Source organism: Oncorhynchus mykiss, chromosome 29, assembly GCF_057628025.1.
Source record: "Oncorhynchus mykiss isolate SJ-2025 chromosome 29, ASM5762802v1, whole genome shotgun sequence".
Taxonomy (NCBI): Eukaryota; Metazoa; Chordata; class Actinopteri; order Salmoniformes; family Salmonidae; genus Oncorhynchus; species Oncorhynchus mykiss.
Genome location: NC_143050.1, coordinates 28,387,675 through 28,408,924, shown reverse-complemented (window position 1 = coordinate 28,408,924; position 21,250 = coordinate 28,387,675). Strand labels below are relative to the sequence as shown.

The 21,250-nt window shown below is 40.8% G+C and overlaps 1 protein-coding gene across 4 annotated transcripts in view; it reads right to left on the bottom strand.

Annotated features, from left to right (window-relative positions):
- The window catches only part of LOC100136307 (atrial natriuretic peptide receptor 2), a 47,036-nt gene that overhangs the window by 9,478 nt on the left and 16,308 nt on the right, over positions 1-21,250 (bottom strand). For 2 of the 4 annotated variants that reach the window (XM_090226949.1, XM_090226950.1), the window contains 11 exons: positions 20,253-20,337; positions 14,040-14,160; positions 12,020-12,115; positions 10,909-10,986; positions 8,919-9,023; positions 8,436-8,507; positions 4,783-4,942; positions 4,505-4,660; positions 3,871-4,039; positions 2,169-2,315; positions 1,301-1,424 (listed from right to left, as the gene is read on the bottom strand). In XM_090226949.1, coding sequence (XP_090083075.1) covers positions 1,301-1,424; positions 2,169-2,315; positions 3,871-4,039; positions 4,505-4,660; positions 4,783-4,942; positions 8,436-8,507; positions 8,919-9,023; positions 10,909-10,986; positions 12,020-12,115; positions 14,040-14,160; positions 20,253-20,337 — 1,313 coding nt within the window. The remainder of the gene's footprint in view (positions 1-1,300; positions 1,425-2,168; positions 2,316-3,870; positions 4,040-4,504; positions 4,661-4,782; positions 4,943-8,435; positions 8,508-8,918; positions 9,024-10,908; positions 10,987-12,019; positions 12,116-14,039; positions 14,161-20,252; positions 20,338-21,250) is intronic. The other 2 variants (XM_021590867.3, XM_090226951.1) reach the window with 1 other exon arrangement.

Sequence of the window (21,250 nt, the reverse complement as noted above, 5' to 3'; positions counted from 1 at the left end):
CAAAATGTTTGGGGAAAAAAATAACATGTTAGGGCACTGCACTTAAAACCATTGAGACCATTACAACCATCCCATCGGCCTTTCATCCTCAAACAGTACATTTAGACCCTGTTGAAGGGAGTCTCTCAATGATATGAGTGGTCTTGAAATCTTCTTCATCTGAGAAAGAAATTCCATTGCAGCTATGGCATCCAGTGACTCAACAATGCGTCAATACGGTCTCAGCTCTCAGTACTATTTTGAGTTGTGGCCTCAGTGTAGGAATGCTTTATACTAGGAGACATACGGTAGGTGCTCTAATAGTAATAATACCTCTGTGAGGTTACGTAAGTGACAAAGAAGCTCCTCTTCACATTCTCTTCTTTTCTTATAATGAGCTGTTGGATCAGCATATATTTAAACTTTCATGTCAGCTGCCTCGGAGTGTCTTGGGAGAGTTGACATTGTAGTCATTTAGCAGACACTTTTATCCAACGCGACTTAGAGGAGCAGTTAGGGTTAAATGCCTTGCTCAAGGGCACATCAACTTGATTTTTTTACCTAGTCGGGTCTGGATTAGAACCAGCGACCTTTCGGTTACAACATTCTTATCCTCCCGAAAGGCGCAGCGGACTAAGGCACTGCATCTCAGTGCTAGAGGCGTAACTACAGACCCTGGTTCGATTTCAGGCTGTATCACAACCCGCTTTGATTGAGAGTCCCATAGGGCGGTGCTCAATTGGCCCAGTGTCGTCCGGTTTGGCCGGGGTAGGTCGTCATTGTAAATAAATAAATAATGTAAATGCCTAGTTAAATAAAGGTTCAATAAATATAAACGCCACCCATACAGGAAGTCTAATTTCCCACTGTGAATTAATACTTTGACTCAATAAATATTGAGTGCATTTTACTTAACAAAACTAACTGCACATACATATGGTATTCAAAGTCGGGTTCGACACATTTAAAAAACAAAAAACAAATAACACACACACACACACACACACACACACACACACACACACACACACACACACACACACACACACACGAAAGATAGACAAATAAGTAAATGTATTAATTGGTTCTCTTAATTTGGATAAGAGAGAAGAAAATGCAGTGAATTAAAGATCATTTTTTGATGTAAATTTCTTTATCTACCGATTTTATTTTTGAGTCATTTGATTTGGGGTGGGTTCCCAAGAAATTATAGCAAAAAAACAAACAAAAAAATGAGGCTCCCGATAATAAAGTTTGAATACCATTGTGTAAGGTATCTGATGTTGGTTAGTGGTGGATATCTCTACGGACAGTTGTTTACCTGCAGTGGTGTACTCTCAGCTGACATTGATGTGAAGCCCACAATGTCACTGAAGTAGATTGTCACACTGTCAAATGCCTCCGCTTGGACCGTCTCCCCTCGCTTTAGCTGCTCTGCTACTGAGCTGTGGATAAGAGAACACAAATTTAGTAAAACAATGCAGAGTGAAATGCTAATACAGACCTATGAATCAACAGTGACAGTAAGCTTGGCAGCTACGGTCCACAATGAATAAGGGAAGTTATAGTATAAGCAGATCCTAACAGTATCACTTCCTTTTCATTCATATTTTAAAGTACAGTAATTACATTAAAGAGGCACAGTGTAGCACTAGTAGCTAGGTTAACCCAGGACTCTGGTCAAATAGGCTGAATTCTGCAGTGAGAGAAGGTATCGCTCCATTTTCTCAGGCCCTTTTCTGCCTGTCAAAAGGGCTTAAAGTTGGGGGGAGACATTTGGGCAGACAATGGGATGGTAAATGAGTGTGACTACACCACTGAGACAGACAGCTTAAATAGACTGAGGACATGGCTTGTCATTTGCTGCTTTCGTATTATCAGAGGTGCTTAACCCCCCTATCACATTTCTCCTCCTAGTTCTGGTTAATGAGAAGTTTGCTTGTCAGCTCCCATCTTGCCTTGCCCTTTCATCTCCTCTCTGCTTACGTAACTGTAAATGTGTATATTTAAAAAAAGTGTGAGATAGAAGTGAAAGCTGATGCACTCTTCCACGCCGTGGAATTTAAACAATGAATAGGTGGAACGGCACAACACAGAAAATAGTCTAATTTTCTCTGTTTGATAATCAGAAGTTCAGATGTATAAACATAATAGTGCAAGAGGAGAATCCAAATAATAATTATTCTGACTGTGGCAAGATCTGGTAAAGTAGATTTTCGGCTTTTCTCTTCTCCTCCAGGTAGGCTTGCGTTCGTTCCTCTACCAGGTTCTCCAGGTTGTTGGCGTACTGCTCCATCCTGGACAGCAGGTTGTTCAGAATGCTGGTACTTCCCTCCCTGTGACACAAACAGACAGAAAGATGACATACCCATTTATTTGTTGACATTCTAAATGACAAATCTTTCCATTCCATTAACCTCACTTAATATGGTCTATTCAATGCGTATTTCAGAACTGACTTCATGGTCGTACTTTTCAGACCCTTTGTCTATACAGCACAGGGGTTGAGTCATTCAGGGCTATACTGTAGCTGTCCAGTACTGTACACTCAGTGTTTGGAATCTTTCCCACATCTCTAATGGGTCATAGATCATACACCCACATGTAGAGGAACACGACGGTAAATCAAGACATTAAATACAGACGGTGGTAAATAGCAGTGCATCAAGGGTAATCACGTGAAGGATACACAGCTTACTCTCTTAAAGTACACGATAGACTGGCCCCGGCCCTGAATCATAAGGATTGTCACTGAGGACCCATAGGAGGGGAGAGATTTCACATTCTTTACCCAGCCGAATGGTTATCATAGTAATCAAGGTCACTTACAGAGAAGTGAATTCAGCCATTTGTAATACACAAAGTGAGAGCCCCTTATGTGGGCTACATCAGATCGTTTATGGCACTGATTACTAAAGACCCTGTTTGTTCTTGTGTCCTTCAGCCAGTGCTTCACACACCAAAAATAACACGCCATCAGCCACTACGTCAATAAAATATATTTACGTAATGAAATCAAGTGCTTCTGAGTGGTATCAATCATGTCTCTCTTACCTCAGGCCAGTGGAATTGGCCAGAAGTATCACTGAGGCTAGTGGTGCCAGTGGCTATATGTTAACGTGACAGACAGACCGATCCAGAGCCCTGCTTTGAGCCACACGGCCAAGCCGCCAGTCAATATAATGAACCACAACCTGTGTTGTGATCTCCCTGTCACAACTGTCAGAATTCAAACGGAGTACGTCTAACTCGCCAAAACAAACAGCCTTCGTACTTGTAAGAAATACAGAAGCGTTGAATGACATGAAAACAGTTCTGCAGCAAGGGGACACATCTGATAGTGGGGGTGTTGTAGGGAAAAGGAGTATGGCCCTGAAAGCTTGATCCGGTGACAAAACAAACACCAGGGTCTGATTTCCTCCCACGGCTCATAAAGCACTTGGTTTTCTTGGTTGCAGAGGTCACTCCACATCTTCAAGGTTTTCTGGATTTTGATCAGCAGGTAGATCACATATTTCTCCTTCTGTGACAGGTCTGCCCAGCTCAAGGGAACACGCACCCACACAGAAACCAAAATATGCATCTGAATAATGCATGGGGTAGGCCATGAAGAACAACAAGATAAATATAAACTCCACACTTGTGGAGGATGAAGACTTCCTATCGCTCTGATCTGAAATTATTTGTGTGTGATAAGCAGCACCACTTTCTTTCATCTTATTTATATTAATGCTATTCCCTTTTCTAGCATCTCTTGATAATATCAACTTCTTTCAATTATTTCCTCCATTCTCCTTTTCAAACATCTTGATAAAAATAAATCCAAAGAAAATATGATCTACATGGAGGAGCTAGGCAGCCATTTTGGGCATGGTGGTGATCAGTGCTCACTTGTTGAGTTTGGTGATGTAGATCTTGATATGGCTAAAGTCAGGCCGCTCGACGGGGTCCTCGGCCCAGCAGCTGTCCATCAGGATGGTCAGCTCCTCACAGTGGCAGCTGTTGTCTGTGGTGGGCCGGAAGTAAGGCTTCTGGCCGTTACGCACCTTCTGCACTATCTCTGCAGTAGTCAAGATAGGGGAGTGTTAGTGTGTGTGTGTGTGTGTGTGTGTGTGTGTGTGTGTGTGTGTGTGTGTGTGTGTGTGTGTGTGTGTGTGTGTTCGTGTGTGTGCGTGCGCACTGCAGTCTCTGGGAAATTGATTGATCCATAAAGTCCTAGGGAGAACTGAAACCAGCAGTACTGCAGCCCTTGAGCCAAGGACTGGAGTGGTCCAACCCGGAAGATGATTTTCTTTATGCATTAGGGAACATGCATTAAGGAGGAAATGGGGCAAAAAGGTTAGTCTTTTTGGTCTTAATTCATGTTAAGGGTTAGGCATTAGGGTTAGCAGAGTGGTTAAGGTTAGGTTTAAAATTTGATGACTTTGTGGCTGTGCCAGTTAGTGACCACTCTGCAGAGCTGCCTCCAGTACATGAGTCATTACAATAAATGCCAACCTGCATTTATTAGCATAATTAGTTTTACCTTTGGGGCTCAGATCCATGCCGTCCACATAGAAGGGTCCATTCCTCAGGGCTATCTCCTGGAGTATGATGCCAAAGCTGTACACGTCTCCTTTCTGGGTGCCCTGTGGAGGGTGTCTGTCGTAGATCAACAACTCAGGGGCCGTCCACAGCTTCTCTGGAAACACAACAAACTCACATTAACCACTGAGCATCTTCTCCTTTATCCAATCCTCCATTTTGTTGTCTTCCATTGGTGAAGAGGCAAAGTGATCACCTCGGCTGGCAATGTTGACCTACTTGCATAGAGTGCGTGCGAGTCGTCATTTTCACATGATGAACGGAAACTGGCCAGGCCGTAATCCGTAATTTTCAACACAAATCGACTGTCCACCACACAATTAGATGACTTCAGATTTCCATGGGAGCCAATGTAGCTGTTGTGAAGATAGTTCATTCCCTGACGAAGCAAGCATTAAATTGACTGTTCAAAAAGAAATGTCCTCCAGTATAGCACACATGAAAACATACACATCTGATCATGTGGAAATAATGTGTTTTGAGTTTGATCGAAATGGAAATGTGATGGAAATTCTGCACGGAGCTAAGTGTTTCAAGTAGTACATTTCACATGGGAAATCTAATTCCTACGGGGACACAAAAAGTGCACTGTCATGGGGCGGCAGGGTAGCCTAGTGGTTAGAGCGTTGGGCTAGTAACCGGAAGGTTGCAAGTTCAAATCCCCGAGCTGACAAGGTACAAATCTGTCGTTCTGCCCCTGAACAGACAGTTAACCCACTGTTCCTAGGCCGTCATTGAAAATAAGAATTTGTTCTTAACTGACTTGCCTAGTTAAAAAAATGTATATATGTCTAGTATTTGTAGGAGCATATGTCAGAATGTGGCTTATAGTGCCTTTTGCTTGTTAGAAAGTCCCTGTTGTTGACAGCTTGACGGACTGTTATTTTAACAGTAATTTGGTTAATTTCCTCCATGATTCACATAAAAAAATAAGCAGGGTAAAAATAATTATTGAAAATACATGGATGATTACATTTGATTAAGCGGAAGGAATTTTGTAGCGAGGTTGTCATTATGTCGCTTTCTAAGTTTTCAACCTGGACTCAGGGGTAGATGTAACATAGTAAATGTAAATCTGTTTCCCTGTAGCATGAAATGTTACATTACATATGATGTTACAATTTGTATGATATGTTACAAATTGCAATTCGTACAATATGTTACATTTACAATGCGTATAATATGTTACAAATTCCAATTTTTTTGTGGCTTATATTAGGTAGGTGGCTAACGCTAGCTAGGTGGGTGACGTTAGCAAGGCTAGGGTTACGGTTAAGAGTTGGGTTAAAGGGGTAGTCCTTTCCTGCAGTCAAACGAGCTAGGGGCCTCATGGGTGGAATGTTAAATGTTAAGAATTCCTTAATTACTCAACATCATTTTGAAAAGCCGCCAAAACTCTGGTGTTTCTTTGTAGAACGGTTGTATTATATGTCAGTCTTGTGTGATGTACAGTACCAGTCAAAAGCTTGGATATACCTACTCATTCAAGGGTTTTTCTGTATTTTTACCATTTTCTACATTGTAGAATAATATTGAAGACATCAAAACTATAAAATAACACACATGGAATCATGTAGTAACAAAAAAAAAGTTAGAAACAAATCTAAATATATTTTAGATTTTTCAAAGCTGCCTTGATGACAGCTTTGCACACCCGGCATTCTCTCAACCAGCTTTATGAGGAATGCTTTTCCAACAGTCTCGAAGGAATTCCCACATACGTGGAGCTCTTGTTGGCTACTTTTCCTTCACTCTGCGGTCCAACTCATCCCAAACCATCTCAATTGGGTTGAGGTCAAGTGATTGTGAAGGCCAGGTCATCTGATGCAGCACTATATCACTCTCCTTCTTGATCAAATAGCCCTTACACTGCCTGGAGGTTTGTTGGGTCATTGTTCTGTTGAAAAACAAATGATAGTCCCACTAAACGCAAACCAGATGGAATGGCGTATCAGTGTAGAATACTATGGTAGCCATGCTGGTTAAGTGTGCCTTGAATTCTAAATAAATCACTGACAGTGTCACCAGCAAAGCACCCCCACACCATCACACCTCCTCCTCCATGCTTTATGGTGGGCACAACACATGCGAAGATCATCTGTCCACCTACTCTCACAAAGACACAGCGGTTGGAGCCAAAAATCCAACATTTGGACTCATCATACCAAAAGACAGATTTCCACCTGTCTAATGTCCATTGCTCGTGTTTCTTGGCCCAAGCAAGCCTCTTCTTATTATTGGTGTCCTTTAGTAGGGGTTTCTTTGCAGCAATTCAACCATGAAGACCGGATTCCTCTGAACAGTTGATGTTGAGATGTGTCTGTTACTTGAACTCTATGAATCATTTATTTGGGCTGCAATTTCTGAGTCTGGTAATTCTAATGAACGTATCCTCTACAGCAGAGGTGACTCAGGTCTTCCTTTCATAGCGCATGATGGTTTTTGCGACTGCACTTGAAGAAACCTTCAAAGTTCTTGAAATTTTCCGTATTGACGAACCTTCATGTCTTAAAGTAATGATGAACTGTCGTTTCTCTGTGCTTATTTTAGCTGTTCTTGCCATAACATGGACTTGGTCTTTTACCAAATTGGGCTATCTTTTGTATACCACCCCTACCATGTCACAACACAACTGATTAGGTCAAATGCATTAAGGAAAGAAATTCCACAAATGTACTTTTAACAAGGCACACCTGTTAATTGAAATGCATTCCAGGTGACTACCTCATGTAGTTGGTTGAGAGAATGCCAAGAGTGTGCAAAGTTGTCATCAATAAACTCAAATATAAACTATATTTTGAGTTGTTTAACACTTGTGGTTACTACATGATTCCATATGTGTTATTTAATAGTTTTGATGTATTCACTACACTTCTACAATGTAGAAAATAGTAAAAAATTAAGAAAAACCCTTGAATCAGTAGGTGTCCAAACACTTGACTGATCCTGTATATAAAATGTAATATTGGGATGAAAATTCTAAATGTAATACATTTCAACTCTATATCTGACATGCTACAGGCGTCTTCTTTTTTTAAAGCCCATAACCATGTGTGTGAGGTGTATACTTTAGTTTCAAAGTAAATTTGTTTAAGACTACCAAGAAAAAATTATGTGTGGGGGAAGGGTTAGCTAACATGTTAAAAAGTTCGAAAGTAGCTAGAAAGTATTAAATAGTTGCAAAGTTACTAATTACCTAATATGCTAAGGTGGTCCGTAATGAGATTCAAGCACTCAACCTTTGGGTAGCTAGACGTTCCTGTTATACGCCAAGCCACTGCTGGTTTTGCCTTAAGTAACCGTATGACTTATGTAACCACACCAAACATAACATATCATACTAATTTAAGTGTCCCGGATTTAAATTTACTATGTTACTTCTAGTCTATGAGACCAGAGTGAAGTTTTCGGTCATACTAAGTGTGATGCCAATGTAAAGGGCGTCACACTGCTTGATTAGTGAGCAACACCTCCTCCTGATTTAGCTCATGACGAGGCTCGAACCCAAGACCTCTGTCTTGCTAGCACATGTGACCGACCTCCTGAAACGTGTTACGAGTCGGCGCCACGCAAAAACCTTGCTATTCGCTGGTGTAAGTGGGGACACTTCAGCCTGAGAAGTAAGTTTCACACATCCACATGTGCTAAATCAATACCTACTCTCTCTAATATTCATTAGACATTCTTATTGAACCTTTATTTAACTAGGCAAGTCAGTTAAGAACAAATTCTTATTTACAATGATAGCCTACCCCGGCCAAACCCTCCCCTAACCCGGACGACGTCAATTGTGCGCCGCCCTAATAAGGTACCCAACCGCAGTTACAATCGTAGTACATGTATTGTTGGCTGCTGTCAAACAGGACACATACCTTGACTATGTCGTTGATGAGTGAATAGCGGAACATCCAGTCCAGATTGATGCTCTCATTCTCCAAAATGTCCTGGAAGTAGAAGTACAATTTTCAGCTGACATCACTCTAATTGACATGTTTCACAATTTTTTATTTTTTTTTAACCTTTATTTAACTAGGCAAGTCAGTTAAGAACAAATTCTTATTTTCAATGACAGCCTAGGAACAGTGGGTGAACTGCCTGTTCAGGGGCAGAACAACAGATTCTTGTCAGCTCGGGGGTTTGAACTTGCAACCTTCCGGTTACTAGTCCAACGCTCTAACCACTAGGCTACCCTGCCGCCCCTCACATAACGTATCCATCATTTGAATGAATAATAAAATTAGCAAGACCACACCGAATGGTCATTTCAATATTCTAGTTGGTCCAAGTGATTCTACTTGGCAAAACATGCAAACACAATTGAAATGCCATTAAACGGAATGATTGTGAGATCTTACCTGAAGACTACCTCTGGGACAATATTCAGTCACTATGCAGTTGTTGGGAGGGTCAATGCAGGCACCGATGAATCTGGTTAAATGATTGAACTGCACATCTCTCATCTGTAAACAAACAAATTGACATTCAAATCTCTCTCTCTCATATGGCAATAGATATGGTTTTTCCTTTCTAGAAATGCAACCCCAAAAAAAGCACCCCCTCAGAATAGTCCATTTACAGCGTGCAGGTTTTGGTACAGTGTCTTTTCTACACGTTGAGTATAGCATTCCCTCATTGGCCATCCAGTTGACACGTGCATGTGAATAACTTGGGCCGGGAGGTTATGAATGAGGCAGTGTTGTGGGAACTTACAGCATGTGAAAAAATGCAGAGGTGTTGAAAGGAGGTACTGGCTCTAATATGAGTGCATAGCAGTCAAACGTGTAAAAGGCACTACATGGAAAATGATCATTAATTCCATGTCCTCTTTTTACAACCTGGGATCTCATCCAAAAATGAATCATGTCAAATAAAAGCATACAAAACAAAATCCTATAAATGATGTTCGGGCTTGTCACATAGGAAAGCGTTGCGTGCTCTGTATTTAAAAGTTCCATATGATGTGTATGTATAAACAACAGAGCGAAATTGAATCCAGTCCACACATCCTCTCTGTTTCAATACATCCATGCCCTGGCAGGGAGGATGTACATAATATCTCGGAGCAGTGTGAAACTTCCAAAAACAGTGAGAATAACCTGTACAGTGTGTTTTGGTTTGGGGCCGATTCACTAACAGAGGTGAGTGACAGCTGCTGAAACACCAAAACCAGGGAGTCAGTTGCTCCTGTTTCACAGCTCAGGAGAAGTTAGCATACCCTTTGGCCTATATAATTTCCCCTGCGGAACACTAGCAAAGGGAGGATAGGAGAGAAGAGGGGGAGGATAGCCTCAAAGACAAACGGTTAAGTTTCCATTGGCAGGCCCCTCTCTCCCTCATCTGGTCGGCTCTTTCATGAGCGGGGAACTGACAGCCGATCAGGTCCCTGGGGCGTCTGATGAGCAGCCAGCTCAGACTGGTGTCTCTCCTGAGTGCGCCGCCCACCCGCCATCGCTGAGTAGAGGCATCCAGGGCCTTCCCATCCACTGGGCCACAGTTCAGAGCGAGAGAGCGAGGGGGTGGGGGCTAGGCTGCCCAGAGCCTTATCCATGGCACAGATGATAACTCAATTAATACAGACCCAGAGATCCGATAATAGCACTGACTAACGTCTGGCCTTTCATTAGCCTCAAACTAATATGTTTCAGCAATGTTTTGTCTTTCCCACATCGTGTTTCAAGTCGGATGTATTCTTTCCCCCCCCCCCCCCCCCCCCACACATTTCTCTGTCACTGTCTCATAAAAAGTAATTCCCAAAATGGAGATCATTTTCTTCATCCACAGCTGTTGCAGCTGATGTTGGAGGACGTTTGAGGATCTGAGTCTTTAACAGCAGCAGTACAGGTTCAGTAATAAGACATCTCTTGTAGCGGCGTGAAAGAGGCCCTCCTTCGAACAACTTGGTAATGATTCAGCACACACCCCCCAATGCCCACACTGGTTTTACCACCTCAGTGGGAGAGCCTCATTCTAATACTGCTGCTGCAGAGGGGTCATAAACAGAGGCATGCTCGCCTAAAACAACATGAGGCAGGGCCCGGGTAAAGGGACATTCAACTCTAGTCCAGGAGGGTCAGACTGTTTACTAGTTTAGACCCAAGTCCTTTCATCGGTGACTGGTTCAAACCTGGGGAAATCAGGTGAGTGGTCTCTATAGCAGCCAATAACACTAAATCATCAATGACGTATAAGAGGGAAAAGACTAATCTTAACAAACGCTTCAGGAATGGATACCCCTCTGCAGTGAGGCAGTAAGGAGCTAAACAACCCACCAGACTTTATGACAATAACTTTAAGTAATAACAGCAGACATACACAGTAAAACATTGGGTACTGGTCTGGACTTACATGTTTGAGCTCGAACAGCACTTGTCTGGTCAGCTCGATCCTCTTCTTGTTCACATGTTTGATGGCCACCAGGTTGCCCTGTGTCAAAGAGATAAAGAGATGGAGATTAAAAACCTTCTACTGCAGGTTGAGCGACAGACTGCTGTGTAGTGTACTGGGACTATAGAGATATGTTCTTTAGTAGGGTTTCCCAAACTCAGTCCTGGGTCACCCCCCTGGGTGAACATTTTAGTTTTTGCCCTAGCACTACACAGCTCATTCAAAGAATCAACTCATCATCAAGCTTTGATTATTTGAATCAGCTGTGTGGTGGGCAAAAACAAAATGGCACCCCTGCGAGGCCCCAGGACCGAGTTTGGGAAACCCTGGCCTATAGTATTATTTTTCTATGACTGTGACAATTCAATAGGAGAGACCTAAATGTGACCATCTATGGGATCTGTGTGACGGACAGGCATCCATTCGTTGGGAAGAATGAAAAGGACAAATATAATGCTAATGGGAACATATCTACGTATATTTTTCACAGAATTCTTGAAAGGTAAAGGGGAAAACACACGGGACAATAGGTGGACTATAGTGTAGATATAATAGTGTATGGTATATATGCCAGCTATATTTAACATCTGTTCTATGCTACCGAGATGGAGAGTTATATCTGTCACTTTGATATGTAAAGATAAGTCAATCTACAGAGAAATACCATCAAATCCAAGGTGTGAATTCTAACTAGAAAAAGTGAGAAAAATACACAAACGTTGGATACTTGATCATAGGGATATAATCCTATATGGTTGAATAGAAGAACAAACTAAATTGTTACATGTAGCCAACAGCCACGTATCAACATTCAAGACCTGACATTGATATTATATTCCTCCACCCTCTCAATAGACTCGTTAAACAGAAACATTAACAACAACAACAAGTTGCTAGCGGTGTCCAGACTGCGAGGTGGGATGTGAACCACACTCTTGTGTCTCACCAGCCATCTGAGCTGAGCTCTGCGGAGCTCGCCCACTCTCCTATCCATCTCCTCTGTGAGCATGCACATGTGTGGGTGTGAAGGAGTGAGCAGGAGTTGAAAATATCAGAACTCAGAAAGCCTTACCTTAAAATAGCCTGTTTTAGCAAATAGCTGATATTTTCCATGGGCAGTTATCAAGGAGCCGTAGCTGGAGCCTCTCTGGAAGGAGTAACAAGTATCCTTTCTCAGATAAGATACAGTCAGAGAAATGTTCAGGTACACTACAATTAGGTTCAGTTTGGTTATTATTAAATGTACAAATATACAATGCAACGCTACAACGTTCACTGATACAATTGAGTTCTTTTCAGAGATTTGACATTTTATTCATATCTCAAAACATTTTTGAAAAAGGCTCAGTGTATATTTGCCAGGTAAATGAAGAATTGGCATGTTTTCATATGCAAAACAGAATTCTGGGGAGATGTACGTGTAGGAACGAGCGTGCACAGGGTGAATGAAAAGGGAGTGAGGGAATATATTAAGTGTCAGCATGCACCACATATTAGTAAATAATGCAAATATTGGCAACACATGGCATACTGGAAAATACATTAGTTTTGAAAATCAACATGCTTTCCACAGTTTTATCCCAGGAATTGGACTGAAAACTTGTAATGAAGAAAGTGTGTGCATGAATTCCTGTACATGTGTACTGTAAGTGTGTAATTATTGGCACCCTTGATAAAGATGAGCAAAAAAAAGACTATGAAATAATACAAATACTGAGCTAAAAAATATATAAATTGTTATTTTATACTAATACAATTGCTCAGAGAAACAGATTTTGTTTAACAAATAATAAAAATATTATTAAAAAAATTAGCAGCACCCCTGTTTTAAATTTTCTCACTCTCCCCTTGTGAGGATAATGACACTGAGCCTTTTTGAAACAAATTGTATGAGATTGGAGAACACATTGGGAGGGATATTAGACCATTCCTCCACACAGAATATTCCAGATCCTTGATATTATTTGGTCTACTCTGCTCTTATGAACTGCCCTCTTCAATTCAAACTACAGGCTTCAATGTTGTTCATGTCCGGAGACTAAGATGGCCATGGCAAAATGTTGATTTTATGGCCAATTAACCATTTCTTTGTGGATTATGATTAGTGCTTGGGGTTGCTGTCTTGCTAGAAGATCCACTTGCAGCCAAGTGTCAGCCTCCTGGCAGAGGCAACCAGGTTTTGTCTAAAATATCCTGGTACTTGGTAAAGTTCATGATACAAGGGCCCCAGGACCAGTGGAAGACAAAACATAAAAAAGATCCACAACCACATTTTTCTGCATATGCTTCTGTTTTTCAACGCCAAACCCACCACTGGCGTGTGTGGCCAAAGAGCTCTATTTTCATGTCACCTGACCAAAGCACCGGTTCCAATCCAATGTGCCAACGCAGTTGATCAAACTCCAGGTGGTGCTATGGTCAGATAACATGAAAATAGAACAGGGGTGCCAATCATTTTGTTGACAAGCTATTACTTTGTTAAACAAAATCTCTTTCATATGAATTGTATGTATGTATGGGCCAGACTTAGGGATATTTTAACAATCATTTAATATGAGTCTGCCATTGCAAACCCAGCAACCTTCAATAAACCACTGGGAAGACTTTCAAGAATGTGTAAACTAACAAATGATTTGGACCGTCTTTCACTCCTTCTCTGTCTTTCTCTGTTTCTCTCTCAGTGTAAAACATGTTCTGTATGTAGACACTGACATGTTAACACATGTTAATGCCATGTTTGCTATTTTGTTTGCTACTAAACAATAATGACACCAATAATAGTACCCAGAGACAGATATCTATCCTCTGTGATACTTTAGGTCTATAGAGAGGATGAGCCTTTCATTTCACTGACTAAAATGGAATTCTAATCTGCCAGAGAAACAAGAACGTCTTAATCTCTGACGCACTGCAGTGCCAGGACTACTGATAAATTGAAATTCAATATTAAGATCAAATTGTGAGGAAATCTTTTAGGCAACCAGCATGTCATAATATGAGATTGCTCTGAATGACTAATATTCAACATACTACAGACCATTCATTGGTTTGAACTCTTGAGTCTTGACAGGATATTTCAGAGACAAACGTACCTGTGAGAGGGTCAGACGGCTGCCTGCTTTTTTGGGGTATTTGTTGGGGCTCTCAAACTGCAGGTCCTCCCACTTTATCCTCCACAGCATTCCAGCCAACTCCTTCTCTAGCTTCAGCTTCCTTCAACAGGAACAGCAGGAGGACACATTAATAAAGGGGTTTACAACAAAGGCACAGAACTGAACGCTCACATGTGGATGCAGTATGCATGGAATGGTTGTTATCAGATTGGCGAAACAGAAATGACAGAATCATCAGCCATGACAGAATCATTACTGATGAGCAATGTATTTGTGATTTTTCAACAGAATTGAAACTTGCCATTTCAAATGAGATATTCATCTTTTTGTCAGTGATATTTTCTCAGATACTATCTGTTAAATGCAGTTGTTGAATTATTTGGGTTCAGTAGTCTAACACTGTCAGAGGGTATAGTTTGAATTGTAAACAGCTCTACTAAAAAAATGATCAAATATAAGTTGTGGTATAGTGAATAATAAGTCTGTAATAATGTAACGCTACAATGCGTCCTCCGTGATGTTGATCGAACTGCAAGTTACTGTAACTGCAAGTTAACAGGCCAACAGAAAATTCTGGGTGACCAAAAATAGCCCACTTAAATATTTATTGACATTTTAATTTTCAGGTCACTGATTTCAGGACATTTTTTCTGGTGTTATTTTTAAAACACCAGTATAACTGGCAGTCACTCCGAGACTTGGAAAAAAATATCCAAGTGAATCAACACATCTGGTGCAGATCTCTCAGGACCTGGTGTTTCTCAGCATTCACCGATTTGCTGCAAAAAGTCCATGTTTTTAAAATTAAACTATTTTCCTCAAGCATAGCTCAAATGTTGAGAAAGTGAGCATTTTGCGGGGGAAATCCTTATTAGTTTGACACATTGAAAAGAGCAGAGCCCACACATTCCAGGCCAATCTAAAAGGTGTAAAACACTTCCAGATGGTGGCAGTGGATTATTGCTGCGTTTGCATATTGGTGGATTTTATGCTTCTACTGAGCCACCCGAGTTGGCCCCAAAAGAGACTATTATTTGTTTCTTTTAGAGCACATTTTCAAGTCAAACAGTCCAAAAACCTTTCGCTGGGTCCTAACATTGAAAACCTCCATGGCCCTGCATTCCAGGCAGTTTAGAGTATTAAAAAAAGGCACTGGGCTTTCAAGTGACTCCTTGACTAATCAGGAAACTGTTTTAAATTCTGTTTTTAATAGGGTTTGAATTCAGAAACTTCAAAAACAGACATAAGTTGTACCAAACAACAATAAGAACTACAAGATAAGTTGGTGTCTGATCAGATACAATTAGTAAAAACAAAAACCAGATACACAAATCAACAAACAATCCATTTTGTAACGTTATTTGTTCCATGCCGGTGGGTATATAAGCTCTCTGGACTGTGCCCGTATGGAAGAATGGAAATTTCACATCATTGCAGGGGAGCAGCGCAACCTTTCAGGGCAGGAAACACCATTAAACCAATTATCTCTTCCCAAAAAGTATTTTTCTATTTAAAGGCCTTCGTTTGCAGGCCTCTGGCAGCCGCAGCACCAGAGTGTGGGGCTCCACACTAGCTCTATTGTTTCATAAATCCCATATGTGAATACCTTTGCTGGACCAACTCTCCATTAAACTACATAGCCTAGTAGGTTCTGCTCAACTTCCCCCTCACACTGCACACACATTTAAACCCTAGTCAGACGTCATTAGAAAGCTAAGCTGACCCTCCTTTGAATGGTGCACGATACACATGGAAGAAAATCACACAATAAATGGTGACGTCCGTGAGAGAATGTGTGTTCACATTTGGTATAAGAGAACCCCATATATGACCAAACCATGGAGTTTCATTTAAAGCTAATGCCCCACAAATATGTCTTTATGCACTTGTTTTTTTTACCCCCTTTTCTCCCCAATTTCGTGGTATCCAATTGTTAGTAGTTACTATCTTGTCTCATCGCTACAACTCCCATACAGGCTCGGGAGAGACGAAGGTCGAAAGCCATTCGTCCTCCGAAACACAACCCAACCAAGCCGCACTGCTTCTTAACACAGAGCGCATCCAACCCGGAAGCCAACCGCACCAATGTGTCGAAGGAAACACTGTGCACCTGGCGACCTGGTTAGCGTGCACTGCGCCCGCCACAGGAGTCGCTGGTGCGCGATGAGACAAGGATATCCCTACCGGCCAAACCCTCTCTAACCCGGACAAGACTAGGCCAATTGTGCGTCGCCCCACGGACCTCCCGGTCGTGGCCGGCTGCGACAGAGCCTGGGCGCGAACCCAGAGTCTCTGGTGGCACAGACCCCTAGACCACTGCGCCACCCGGGAGGCCCAGGCATACATTTTAAAGAAACTGTGATAAGGAAAGATAAAGATTTGGTCATTAACATCCTGACAAATAGAGAGGCAAATTAATGTTTTAATATTTAAAACATAATTAATATGAATTATCAAGGTTCCACCTGTGACGGACAATATTAACATCAATATTTGGGGTGACAGCAGATGCTTTTATTTACAGCTCAAAACTCCAACTGCATGAAGAGCAAGCGCAAACATTCCCATGTTTCTCTAGATAGACAGGGTTCAGAGTACCAATTATTTTTCCAGCAGATGCATAAGCACACGGGCGGGTTTTTTTTGCCACCGCAATTAAAAAGCCAATTATGCAAAACTATAACTTATTTCTGAAAACTCACTACAACTCTAGATCAGTTCACAAAGTTCAAGACAATGTGAGTGGAGAACATCCAAAGATCTCAGTCTACATTCAGTGTAAAGAATAATAACAAAGTAACGTGTTAATGATTATTATGCGAGTGTAACGATGCAGGCGTTACAACTACAGTGCCTTCAGAAAGTATACATTCCCCTGGACTTATTACACGTTTTGCTGTGTTTCAGGCCAAATTCAAAATGGATTAAATCAAATGTTTTTCCTCACCCATCTACACACAATACCACATAATGACAAGGTGAAAATGTGTTTAGAATTATTTGCTAATTTATTTGAAATGAAATACAAAAATATCTCACAGAAAAATATCTCACATGATTCCATATGTGTTATCCATAGTTTTGATGTCTTCATTACTTTTCTACAATGTAGAAAATAGTAAAAATAAAGATAACCCTTGAATGAGTATGTATGTACAGTTGAAGTCGGAAGTTTACATACACTTAGGTTGGAGTCATTAAAACTCGTTTTTCAACCTCTCCACAAATTTCTTGTTAATTAACGAACTATAGTTTTGGCAAGTCAGTTAGTGCATCTACTTTGTGCATGACACAAGTAATTATTCCACAATTGTTTACAGACAGATTATTTCACTTATAATTCACTGTATCACAATTCCAGTGGGTCAGAAGTTTACATACACTAAGTTGACTGTGCCTTTAAACAGCTTGGAAAATTCCAGAACATTATGTAATGGCTTTAGAAGCTTCTGATAGGCTAATAGGCTAATTGACATAATTTGAGTCAATTGGAGGTGTACCTGTGGATGTATTTCAAGGCCTACCTTCAAACTCACTGCCTCTTTGCTTGACATCATGGGAAAATCAAAAGAAATCCACAAGTTTGGTTCATCCATTGGAGAAATTTCCAAACGCCTGAAGGTACCACGTTCATCTGTACAAACAATAGTACGCAAGTATAAACACCATGGGACCAGCTTCAGCAGCCGCCATACTGCTCAGAAAGAAGACACCTTCTGTCTCCTAGAGATGAATGTACTTTGGTGCGAAAAGTGCAAATCAATCCCAGAACAACAGCAATAGACCTTGTGAAGATGCTGGAGGAAACAGGGACAAAAGTATCTATATCCACAGTAAAACGAGTCCTATATCGACATAACCTGAAAGGCCGCTCAGCAAGGAAGAAGCCACTGCTCCAAAACCGCCATAAAAAAGCCAGACTACGGTTTGCAACTGCACATGGGGACAAAGATCGTACTTTTGAAGAAATGTCCTCTGGTCTGATGAAACAAAAATAGAACCGTTTGGCCATAAGGACCATTGTTATGTTTGGAGGGAAAAGGGGGAGGCTTGCAAGCTGAAGAACACCATCCCAACCGTGAAGCACGGGGGTGGCAGCATCATGTTGTGGGGGTGCTCTGCTGCAGGAGGGACTGGTGCAGTTCACAAAATAGATGGCGTCATGAGGTAGGAAAATTATGTGGATATATTGAAGCAACATCTCAAGACATCAGTCAGGAAGTTAAAGCTGGGTCGCAAATGGGTCTTCCAAATGGACAATGACCCCAAGCATACTTCCAAAATTGTGGCAAAATGGCTTAAGGACAACAAAGTCAAGGTATTGGAGTGGCCATCACAAAGCCCTAACTTCAATCCTATAGAAAATTGGTGGGCAGGACTGAAAAAGCGTGTGGAGGCAAAGAGACCTACAAACCTGACTCAGTTACACCAGCTCTGTCAGGAGGAATGGGCCAAAATTCACCCAACTTACTGTGGGAAGCTTGTGGAAGATTACACAAAACGTTTGACCCAAGTTAAACAATGTAAAGGCAATGCTACCAAATACTAATTGTGTGTATGTAAACTTCTGACCTACTGGGAATGTGATGAAAGAAATAAAACCTGAAATAAATCATTCTCTCTACTATTATTCTGACATTTCGCATTCTTAAAATAAAGTGGTGATCCTAACTGAACTAAGACAGGAAATTGTTTACGAGGATTAAATGTCAGGAACTGTGAAAAACTGAGTTTAAATGTATTTGGCTAGGGTGTACGTAAACTTCCGACTTCAACTGTACATAAGTATTCCCACCCCTGAGTCAATACTTTGTAGAAGCACCTTTGGCAGCAATTACAGCTGTGAGTCTTTCTGGGAAGTCTCTAAGAGCTTACCACACCTGGATTGCCCATTTTTCTTTTCAACATTCAACTGTTTGTTGATCCTTGCTAAAACAACCTTTTTCGGTCTTGGTATAGATTTTCAAGCAGATTCAAGTCAAAACTGTAACTTTAGGTTATTGTCCTGCTGAAAGTTAAATTAATCTCCCAGTGTCTGGTGGAAAGCAGACTGAACCAGGGTTTCCTCTAGGATTTTGCCTGTGCTTAGCAACATTCAGTTAATTTTTTATCCTGAAAAACTACCCAGTCCATACCCATAGCATGATGCAGCCACCACTATGCTTGAAAATATGTTGAGTGGTACTCAATGTGTTGTATTGGATTTGCCTCAAATATAACGCTGTCACATTTTTCACAGTATTAATTTAGTACCTTGTGAACAGGATGCATGTTTTGGAATATTTTTTATTCTGTACAGGCTTCCTTCATTTCACTCTGTCAATTAGGTTTGTATTGTGGAGTAACTACAATGTTGTTGATCCATCCTCAGTTTTCTCCTATCACAGCCAAATTCTTATTTGCAAATGGCGACGCTGGGCCAATTGTGCGCCGCCCTATGGTACTCCCAATCACGGCCGGATGTGATACAGCCTGGATGATTACACTTTGTAACTGTTTTAAATTCACCATTGGCCTCTTGGTGAAATCCCTGAGCGGTCTCCTTTCTCTCCGGCAACTGAGTTAGGAAGGACGCCTGTATCTTTGTAGTGACTGGGTGTATTGACACACCATCCAAAGTGTAATTAATAACTTCACAATGCTTAAAGGTATAGTCAATGTCAAATTTTTATACCTTCTTTGCGAGGCATTGGAAAAACCTCCCTGCTCTGTGTGGTACAATCTGTGTATGAAATTCACTGCTCAACTGAGGGACTTTACAGATAATTGTATGTGTGGGGTACAGAGATTCAAAAATCTATATATAATTTTAAAAACACAATTCCACTTTGACATTATGGGGTATTTGGTCAGTGGCAAAACAATGCTCAATGGAATCCATTTTAAATTCAGGCTGTAACAACAAAATGTGAAAAAAGTGTGAATACTTTCTGAAGGCACTGTATTTAGGCCAGGTAGTGTAACGGAGTTTGCCTTGGCAACTGACATACTTCTGCACCATCAGCTGCTGAGCAGTTGCTCCTGGCAACAGTCATGTCAATTCCATGCTGGCACCTTTGTGTTCCTTATAAATAAATATCTCACTCTCTATCGCTCTCTCTCTCTCCATCTACCCCTCCCTCCAAGATGAAAGATGTTTATTTCAACTACTCCGTCTTCAGAGCACAAGCCTGCGTGAACAAAACAACTCACCTGTAAATGAGGAAGCTGGAGATTCCAAAAATGATGAGGGCTAAGCCAGACCCAACAGCTACAATCCCCAGCACTGGAAGGTGAGCTGAAAATACAGCGAACCAAATTATGATTTAAAAAACCACAATACATTCCTGAAATAAATATATTCTGTATTTGCACTTTCAGGCACAATATCCACCAGGAACATTTCAACACCCTGAAATTCCTAAAAAATAACTAATTGTACTGCCACACTAGCCTAAATTAAACTCAAACTTGTGGCTTCTTGAAGATATATTCAAACCACCACTTGTTACATCGTATTTTCAAATGTGTCTTTTTCAACCATTCTTCTTTAAGTGACCATCTGTGGGGCGTCATTCCAGTTCCCCTTCAGTCCAACTCGTGCTAATTAAGTCAGAAGGTCATTCCTAAACAAGGCAGGATCCTATTGGTCTCTTAACCTTGTTCACCAGGCATAATGTATAGCAACTAGATTCAGCCGTGGGCCGATTTTCTCTTGAGCGTATGGCCTGGGAGCAGGAACATAATTACTAATCATTTGTAGACTGCAAATTAACCGAAAGAAGCCCAAACAGATAAAATATTTGACTAAAACATAACAATTTCAAACATTATACACAGTATGTGATCATATACAAATGTACATAATATATATATATATATATATATATATATATACAAATGTACATAATATATATATATATATATATATATATATATATATATATATATATATATATATATATATATATATATATATAAAATGCATGGGAATACTTTGGAACAGATTTCCAAAATTACTTGGAGCTGACTTGCTGGTGTTTTTAGTGTTGTATATAAAAAATAAATGTTTTATTTATTTTTATTCCACTTTTATTTAACCAGGTAGTCTAGTTGAGAACAAGTTCTCATTTACAACTGCGACCTGGCCAAGATGAAGCAAAGCAGTGCAACACAAACAACAACACATGGAATAAACAAGCATACAGTCA